Source organism: Montipora foliosa, chromosome 10 (genome assembly GCF_036669935.1).
Source record: "Montipora foliosa isolate CH-2021 chromosome 10, ASM3666993v2, whole genome shotgun sequence".
NCBI lineage: Eukaryota > Metazoa > Cnidaria > Anthozoa > Scleractinia > Acroporidae > Montipora > Montipora foliosa.
Genome location: NC_090878.1, coordinates 2826747 through 2836746, shown reverse-complemented (window position 1 = coordinate 2836746; position 10000 = coordinate 2826747). Strand labels below are relative to the sequence as shown.

The 10000-nt window shown below is 35.9% G+C and overlaps 1 protein-coding gene across 1 annotated transcript in view; it reads left to right on the top strand.

Moving 5' to 3' along the window:
• Positions 1-10000, top strand: part of LOC137973559 (ceramide glucosyltransferase-like) — an 11542-nt gene that overhangs the window by 1534 nt on the left and 8 nt on the right. The window contains exons 5-12 of the mRNA XM_068820398.1: positions 1954-2055; positions 2539-2603; positions 3340-3387; positions 3636-3747; positions 4027-4093; positions 4455-4541; positions 5426-5618; positions 6089-10000. The exon at positions 6089-10000 is cut by the window's right edge and continues 8 nt beyond it. Of these exons, the coding sequence (XP_068676499.1) occupies positions 1954-2055; positions 2539-2603; positions 3340-3387; positions 3636-3747; positions 4027-4093; positions 4455-4541; positions 5426-5618; positions 6089-6286 (872 nt within the window). The 3' untranslated portion in view covers positions 6287-10000. The remainder of the gene's footprint in view (positions 1-1953; positions 2056-2538; positions 2604-3339; positions 3388-3635; positions 3748-4026; positions 4094-4454; positions 4542-5425; positions 5619-6088) is intronic.

Below are 10000 nucleotides of genomic sequence, written 5' to 3'. Positions count from 1 at the left end.
ATTCCATCAAAGTCACAACTTAACTTGATCTCTGTTCCGCTTGATGGGGTACCGCTGTGCAGCCCCGTAGTACGTTGACATTCACACATTGACAGTCTGTTATTTTTGCATGAACACTGTTTTTCAATTAAAAGTAGACATGAGTAAAAATTTCATTTTAGTAGAACAAATTTTAGATCTTTTTTTCCTCCCTGTTATAAGTGCCCTCCCCCTCCTAAATTCTTCCATAGCTTGAATGTGTCCCGAGATGTCTTCTGTCACTGACCTCTGTGTTTTCATGATGTCTACTGGTAATTTACATCCGATTCACAAGAAGAATCAACTTTTCTCTCAATAATTTTCAATACACAATTTCTGACAATTTTTACTTATTTGACAAAATTAATAGTATTAAAAAGTTGTTCTATTAACTTTTTTACCCTTTGATGTCAAACTGGCTTAAACCGGCTAGACTTAGTATTTTATTCTGTCTAACGCCAGACAATTTTACTTGTCAATGGGTTAATAGTATCTACAATAAAATTATTATTAAAAGGAAAAAGTTGCAAACAGACAACCTGCATGTACATGTAGCAACGGGGTGTTACTAAACACCAGAACGGAATGGAATGAGGCGGAATGAGGCGGAATGAACTGGAATGAACCAGAATGGACCGGAATGGGACGGAAATGAACTGGAATGGTTCTTTTAAAAATAACAGACCTCCATTTAAATTTGTCCTTTTTTTGGTGATCCTTTTTCACGGTATATTCCACTTGTGATCCAATCAAAAGACTATTTCAAGGACAGTTTTCTTGGTGGAATAGTTCCGCTTCTCCACCAATCAGAAGGTCACTCAGGAACATGATATCCTTAACCATCGGAACATTCCGTATTTCAGCCAATCAGGAAAGCTCAATTTTTGAAATCAATTACCGATCAGATTACGAAAGTTATAGACACTTCTTATTCTTTCAGTGTGTCACGATCTCGGTCACGTTCTGAAATAAATATTTTCTTAGACGTTGACATTGTGGTAACAAAAACAGAATGTGGTTAAGCGTTTCCTGTACATGTCGACAATGATATTCGTCATCACAGAGTTCAATTCAAAATGTTCTGCACTCACAAGGTGCAGGTGAGGGAGTCAACAAAAAAAAATTAAGAAAACTCTGTTGGATTTGTGGACTTTCTGTTATTTGATCATGGGTATTTCAGGCTTATTTTGGTCAATTCAGGTACCATTCCAGTACCGTTTTGGTTATTTTCGGTACAGTTCTGGCTCATTCCTGTATCATTCCGGTTCATTCCGGTCCTGTTCTGGTTCATTCTGGTCCTATTCCAGTTATTCCGGTCCCATTCCGGTCCGTTCTGGTTTATTCCGGTATCATTCCGGTTCATTCTGTGTCATTCTGCCTTATTTTGCCTCATTCCATTCCGTTCCAGCGTTTAGTGACGCCCTGTAGCAAAGCTAATCAGTGCAGGTAGTGTGAAGGGCCAATAATTATTCACCACAGTAAAGTCCTTGCTCTCAGTCGGTTACCCTGGGTGCCAGATGCCTTTTCGCAGTCTTACTCTCATACAGGTACACGCTCTCATCTTCATTTTTCTATCTCGAGGCTTCACATCTCTGGCTGACAACTTGGAGAGGGTGCTGCGAAAAAATCTCTGGTACCCACGGTATCAGTTAGTAAGAGGTTATTTTTAAATAATTTAATTATAATAATTTAATTAATTATACATGCAGAGATTAACTTAGTCATCTAGGCCTGGGAAAAAATGCAAAATGTGTCCTAACACTTTCAAAACATGCTTGATAGTAAAAAAGGTAGGAGTATCCTAGACTAGACAAAAATTTAATCTTGTGATGAGGGTTAAGCATTTAGGCTTATCTAGTTTGGCAACTGTTTGTTAACAATTTGCCTTGATTGAGATAGTTAATTGTTATTGTTATTTTCCTTCAACATGTTCAGCTGCTAAGACAATTGGGGTAAATCCAAAGATCAATAACATGAATCAAGGTTATAAAGCAGCCAAGTATGACCTTCTTTGGATATGTGATAGCAATATAAAAGGTAAAGGCTCGTAATTGCAATATAGATTGCTATTAAAGTAAACAAATAATATGGTGTTCACTTGTCAACCATACTTTTTAATGTGACGAAGACTAAATAACAAAGAGGGCAGCTTGACAAGATTACATACATTGATAGCATTGAGCACAGAACCACACCCAAATGCAATTATTATTGTCTGGGTTACATTTTGACAAGGGATTATAAGGTTGATTGAAACCTAGCCCAATTATGAGTGACTATGTTAAGGTATAGGTCATAGTTGAACTTTGGTCACAGAGGTGAGATGTGGTGTTGTTCATCACTTCTTAACCTTTCGACTCTGAAGAGTGATTCATATGTACTGTACTCTCCAGATTAAATCAATGTGTTCAGTGAAACTTGTTTACTTGTTTACTGTATGTGTCCCTTGTTTGTCTTTCTGTTAATGCCTAGTGGTTATGTTTGGAATAGATTTGTTTCTTATGTACCTGTATTTTTTAGTCCATCAAGGGAGTCTGACAGAATTAGTGTCACATATGGGACCAGGTGTAGGAATGGTTCACCAGGTATTGAAGTAAAATGCAATAATTCAACAAGTATAATAACTCACAAGACCTTTAATTTTTCCTAGTGCTATTATTTTGAAGTGTGGGAGATAAACTTTAAAGTTCAGTAATATATAGTTACAAAATCAAGCTTCATACATGTGATGTGTAATCTATTTGTTAAGAATGCTTTCAAAGGATAAATATGTATTGCTATTAGGTTCAATAACAAAAATGTACTCATGACCTTGTGGCAACAAGTAGAAGCACCCTCCATGTGCATATGTACTTTATGCAACAAATTCTGAAGCGTGCAACATCAGAACAAAACTTTTTCCACAACTATTTGTAGCTATTGTCTTGATACCTGCTACATCATTCTGACACTCATTACATAACACTGTTGCACTTTTTATCATACATACATGTACAGTATTACTGCATGTGGTGCGCTCAGGAAATTTGAGGGAGAAAAAATTTTTAGGGAGAATACCAGGGGTCTATCTGCACTTTGCAGGATGATTTTGGCAGATCAGGTCTGTTAAGGATTTACATCTTGAAACCGTTCTCTTATCTGGAACACTGAAGACTGCAGTATATAACATAGCTTTACTCCTCTGTGCAATTTTACAATAATGCAGATGTGTAAAAAGATAGTCACAGTTTCTATGCAAAATACCAAGTGTCCTTTTCATGTGCTGTACGTACATAGCATACTAGATGAAATAAACCAAGAATAATTTTTCTCTTTCAATAGATACCATTTGTAACCAACTGCATGGATTTTGCAGGCTGTGTAGACAAGGTGAGAAAGAAAAAGAAGTATTTGTGTGTGTGTGTTATCTGAATACCATAAGGAACCTTCTCTTCTCCCAGCATTTTGCCTAAATTTATACTCTGTTGCAAATGCAATAATATTATATGTAGCTTGCTAATATTGCAATAATCTTTTATTGCTGGTGTTAATTTTATGGATTAAAGGTACATCCCTGGTTGTCATCATTAATTTGATGTCCAAACTTAACTAATTATTGTTATAACATGTCTTAACAGGTGTACTTTGGTACCCAACATGCATTTGTGTACTTGTTAGCTTATAGCCTTGGTCAGCTTTGTGCAAATGGAATGTCCAGTCTCTACAGTAAACCCCTTTTGGATGAAATAGGTATGCTGCACATTAACTACAGCCAATATAAGAATCCTAGTTCCTATGCAGAAACATTTGCTTCTAAAATGTTACAGGTTTTGAACATGAGGTTTCGCAACCAGGTAGTGCTGTATGCATATTTACTGGGCGCTTTAGCAAGGAATACATCTAAAAATTGGCAACATAATGTTTATCCCCTGTCAGTAATTATTATTATTATTACTATTATTATCATCATTATTATTATTATATGTACTTAAAAAGGTTGATCATCAGAATCTGATGTTTGCTTTTAAGGTGGCTTAGAGATGTTTTCTTGCTATATAGCGGAAGACTACTTCATATCTAAGGCTATATTTAAAAGGTAAGTGACTCCCTCTTCCAGTTGTGGTTGGAGTATTCATTGTTGTTGATAAAATAAATTTTGTGTGGAGCTTCGTGCATTATATTTACATGAAAACGAATTATTGTTGAACAGTAATCAGCATGAAGCATGTAGGGTAATGTAGTGCATACTGCAGTTTTGTAGTGTAATGTACTGTTGTTTTATTTGTTCAGAAGGTTAGTGTTGTCTGTATTATTTGTGTAGTGTTGTTTATGGTCTGTTGTAGTAACAAAATTTCTAATCCTATATTTTATATTAAATCAATAAAAAAGCTTTTGTGTGATCTGGGGCTTTGTGGCTTTTTACTAAATATTGTTTATTCCAATGTATTTTATTTTAGGGGCATGAAAGTTGTTCTAAGCTCTGATCCAGCAATGCAGAATCCAAGCTACTATTCTCTTTTAAGATACCAACAACGAATGGTCAGGTGTGTCCATCTTTCTTTCTGTGAAGTTGTCAATGCAAAATGTCCTCTAGTCTATTTTTTTTCATTTTTAACTTAAGGGTGCGTTCCTTGGGGATGATGCAAAATCACTTGGATCATGGTGCATCAAAGAAACCGATAAAATCAACTCTGGGAAACGATGTTTTGGTTCCTTTGATGCACCATGATCTAAGGGGATCTTGGATCAGTGATCATTTTTTGGACCATCCCAAAGGAATGCACCCTAAGTAAGCAAGGTATGAGAATGAATGAGCTCGCCGGAACTTGCATAGGTGGTGGAAATCATCTTACAATGTACAATACCTGAAGGTTCAAGACTCTCTCACTACACCGATGTTACTGAGATCTTGAAAATTTTGGCATGCACCTCAAAAAGTCCCTGCAACAAAAAAAATCCACACGTAATTTGCTTTAAAACATGCTTTGAATAACAACAACATACAGTGTACATGGACTCCAGTGTCCTTATTAATTTCCTCTTCCATAACACAGGCAACCCTGTAACCAGCTACTAACTATGATAGTAACCTTAAGATTGGAGTGCAAGTATGACAAGTAGACACTTTTTTTAAATTTTAAGTATGCCTACTTAAAGAAGGTTAACTTTCAAATCAGCTAACACTGTGCTAAAGAACTTTCACTTGTAGTCAAACCTACCACAAACCCTAATCTCAAGGTCACCTGCAAGTTAGTAACAGTGGAATGATAATATTGGCATCGCTGCTTTACTGCTCTCTGTCATTTGAAGCCTGCTTCTTAGAATGTGGCTTTTCTCTTTTCTATTATCCTGCATACAGCCTTCGAGTCAAGATTAACACTTCCCTGAATTTCAAGATTGATACTTTCCTGAATTCATTTCATTGTAGATGGACCAGGCTGCGTCTTACTATGGAGCCTTTCCCATCGGTACTGGAACCTCTCACAGAGAGTATTGTGATTGGCTTGATGGCTACTTGGGCTGTGTGGCATTTATGGGAATTTAGTGCAATTTTTTTCTTCATAAAACACTTACTGTTGTGGTTTTTCTTGGATTATATGTTACTGAGAAGTGTTCAAGGGGTGAGTTTTTCCCTTCTTTGTTTTATCACAGATACATGTCTGGCATTGCACCTGTTCAACACCCATACTACACCCTTACTATTAGGGGTTTTGATGAAATCATTGGTGCAACAATGGTACATGTAGAGACAGTTGATCTGGCCATGACGAACTCAGGCAAAGAACAGGAGTTCATCTAATGGTTTTTTGTGAATAAATACAGCAAACAGGGACAGATCAAAATAATGTCTAGCCTCATTGCCTTGATTATACCCAGACAAATTAAATGTGTTACTGTCCCAAGTTTGGCCCACTCAGATAATCCATGGCCTGCATTTATGTCCTAACAAATCATTGGTCTTTTGTGAAAATAGAGACTTGACCATTTCAATCTCATGGCTGTTATATTTTTTTTACATTGCACGATTTTACAACACCTACCTTTCCAGAATTAAGTACTTGTTGGCAATTTTATTTCCTTTATTTTTCAGCCAAACAATCCCTTGCCTCCACTTTGGAAGCTGTTTGTAGCATGGACTTTTCGGGAATTTTCATGGATAGTATTCTTTCTCCAGGCAGCGTGCGGTCGAAAAATTGAATGGCGGACATCACACTTTGTCCTACAGCTTGGCGGTAAAGCTGAGAGGCTTCAAGAGAAATGTCAGGACATCAGTAACCACTGCTGCTAAATGAAATCTTTCAATAGTATGATTTCACTATCTTAAGGTGTTCTTAGGTGAGTTGGGAGGGAGTGCTTTACATATGTGTATATTTCCTTACACTGTAGCAGGTCTACACTGGCAAATTGAGGAATTATTCTAAATTATGCAGAAAAATGTGATATAAACCCATCTATTCTTCTGACTCAAATACTGAAGAATGAAGGAATTGGTCAATGATACCAAAAATGAGATGAGGATGAGCTCTGGTAACATCTCAGCCTTCTGAAATAGGAAAATCTCCAGATTTTATTTGCACAAGAGGTGTAATGATAGCCATTCTAAGTCTCCACCATTCTAATTCCTTGAGTGTTTCAGTTTTTTTTCGATTGGCACTGAAATCAAAAGCTCTGGAAAAAGCCATTCTGAAGTACATAGCTATAAATTACGAAGCTTCTGTGATACTTTTGCAGGTTGGTAAACTTAACTTACGGTACATCTTTCTCCAAATCATCCTGGTTAAACCATCAAAACAATTTACTTCAGTTTGATTATAAACAAAATGATTTGTGACCTCTGTGTCTTTTGCTTCCCAACATTATGCATTAGATACTTTTTTTTGAACAGCATGGGTATTTGTAGCCTCATCATCACTTTTTGATGATTACGATAAAATACTTGTCCTCACTAGTGGCTACTTTGATCTTTTGCTCCTTTCAGATAAATATTTTCATTTAGCTTAAGCAAAGCATCATTTTCACAAGGTTTCGTTTCCCAAAAAGCGGTAAATCATCTAGTTTTGTATGCCTTCCTGCCAACTAATCCTAAAGAAAGCTTGAATATTACTTCTTGCTATTTCAGAAATGTCCATTATTTTGACCAAAAAAGGTCCATCTTTACTTAAAATGTCACCTTCGTACACCTTCCAACAATAATAATTAATGTTAATGTTCAAGACTGGTTTATTGTTTAGTCAAGGTTATGGTTATTTAACTTTAGTAAATTTTCAGCTCCAACTATTACATTTCTAGCTTTTTGATTGGCTAAAAAACTCCGACTGTGAGCCAATAGTCGAAGTTTTACGTCATATGGAAAATAGTGCGCCAAGATGCTCTTTCCGGACGCTTTGTAAAATTGTGGAAATAAAAATCGGGAGCAAAACCCGGTTTGAGAATTTACTAAAACAATTATTCCATTCGCTCTTGTTGGATATGAAGTGATTATAACCAACTCGCGCTATGCACTCGTTAGTTGTTTTATCACTTCATATCCAACTCGGGCTCATGGAATAATAATTATTGTTATATAATATTGTTCCATGAGCACGCCTTGGATATGAGAGGGTAAAATTAATAGCCAATGAGGCGCTTATCGGTAAATTGACTATAACCAGTCTCATATCCAACAAACGCGATGAGAATAATAATTCTTTTATTAGATTTTCATTAAATTCTGAGTGCGTGGGCACTTCGAAGTTAAAGCCAATCAGTTCCTAGCTTGGCAAAACTCAATGCTGCCAATCAGTTTCCATTTTAGGTCTTACAGTATATGAACTGATAACTGAAATCAGAAAGCTAGAAACGCAATGGTGAAGGTCAAAAATTTAATAAGTACTCTTAATAGAGAGATATAGCATCACATTCACGACAAATCTTGGACTGAACTTTGCATTTTGGCAAAAATGGATAAAGATGGTTTGATATTACCTCATTTCTTGTTTGTTAGCTGTAGATGTTGAACAACTCCTCAAGGGAGCAAGACAAGTCAAATACGAGAATTTTCATTTCTTTACCCATTGCGGTTTCAAGTGAACATGATGCTGAAATCTCTCAATATTTTGTTGAAAATAATTTAGATTTAGTGTTGCTGAGACAATGGCATTAGTGCCTGCATATTTATACTTCGATTTGAATACAAATTACTCGTCAGGGTAACAGTCACATGAACTGTATCAGGAATAATTATGTAAAGGTTTACATGAAGACCAGACTACCAATTTTTCTTCATAAATTATTATTGAATGCAAAAAAATGGTTGCCACTTAATATTCTTTTATCCCTTGTGCTAATAATAATTCGAGGCATTTGGCATTTGTGAACTTAAAAAAGTTTTTTTCTTTAAAACTAACTTAGCCAGGCTTATTGGCACCAAGATAGAAGAATTACATGTATTTATGGTGGCAATGTTTGCATTAATTTTGGTCAAAAGGGACAGTATCACAAGTGTCTTGCCACCTGTAGTGCAAATTCAAAGTTTCTATCATGTCAGAGTGGCCTTGTAATAATTTAAATTAAATTAAGTTGAATTGTAAGTCAGAGAAAGGCCTTTTCAAGTTCATTTCAGCTTGTTTAAAATTAACTTCTCCAATAATGAATGGAAATTAATGTTCATAAATGAAAGCTCCCATTCAAAAGTCCATTGAACAGAGGCTGAGGTGAATTTGCTTTTACTTCGTGTAGAAAACACACATGACGTAACAAAAGCTTTAGGGGTCTTTAGGTATTTCGAATTCTGATTAGGTATTGTTTCACGATTTTTGTTCTATTGTTTTACGTCATGTGTGTCTTCTACACGAAGTAAAAGCCGGTGAATTCAGTTCTGGTCTACTTTTAAGGGTAAGGGCAAAACTGTCATTTCTAAACCAAGAAATCTCTGTTGGGCTCCCTTGGGCTTCCTTCACCTCCCCTCTTCTTTTCCATCTCCAGTTCCGTATCCCCCTCCTGTAAGTTCATCCAGCCTCCACTCTCTCACCTGTTGCTCATCTTCATCGCACAAGTTTTTGACTCTCTTTTGTACTAAGCACTCACTTTATCTCCAGTCTGTTGAACTTTGAGGAAGTAATTGTGTTGGGGAAAGATAAACATAAGGAATATACTCCTTTGAAAAAAGCAAGTTTAGAATGTAGCAGTTTGAGATCAAAATTTCTGAATTCACCATCCACTCCTTTCATAACCCCCCGAGCATTTACTGCACGGTTCAAAAAAATAAGTTTTCCCGACTCTGCCATTTTGAAATAGTAAACCCATGCGCATGTCTGGATCAAAAGACACACCAAGTGAAACAATTATACAGTATTTTCGTACATTCATTGCGGTGGAACTGGGTGTTGAATATTTGTGCATTTAAATAAAATATCGTAACTTTTTGGGATTGCGGAGCTTATCCATAAGGAGCGCCGAACCAACCAACTCCGAACTCCGAACCTGCCTGTTCTTAATAATAACTGTAATATTGGTTGCGAGTTTTGTTAGCTTATTTACTATTTAGTGTTTATTTTAATTTATTTTTTGGTTCACTTAAAAAAAGTGGACCTTTTCTCGTTTGTGCGTTTGATGTAGTAGTCTCAAATGTTATAGCATGCATACACTGTTAGGAATTACTTCCGTTCGTAGGTTCATGTGAACCGTCTTACTTAACGAACCCTATCGTTTTGAATTTTACGAGCAAATGTGGCCAAATAGACCAATTAAAGGAGACCTAGATGTTATTAGATTAACCAAAGGCACGTTAGATGAACAGTATATTTTTAAATATTACCAAGTTCGCTCTTAGGTAAATTGTTTTCAGTGGAAACTGGCCATTTATTTATTTAATAAAAAGGTTGTTGATAGGTGTATCAACATCAATTTTAATAACGAATTATTACCCAATAATTTGTGGTGTTGTATGAGTTGTTAGTTGTTATAAACACCATTTTACGTTAAGAAGAAATGTATTTAAATTTTCAGTGGTAATTAAAAGTTT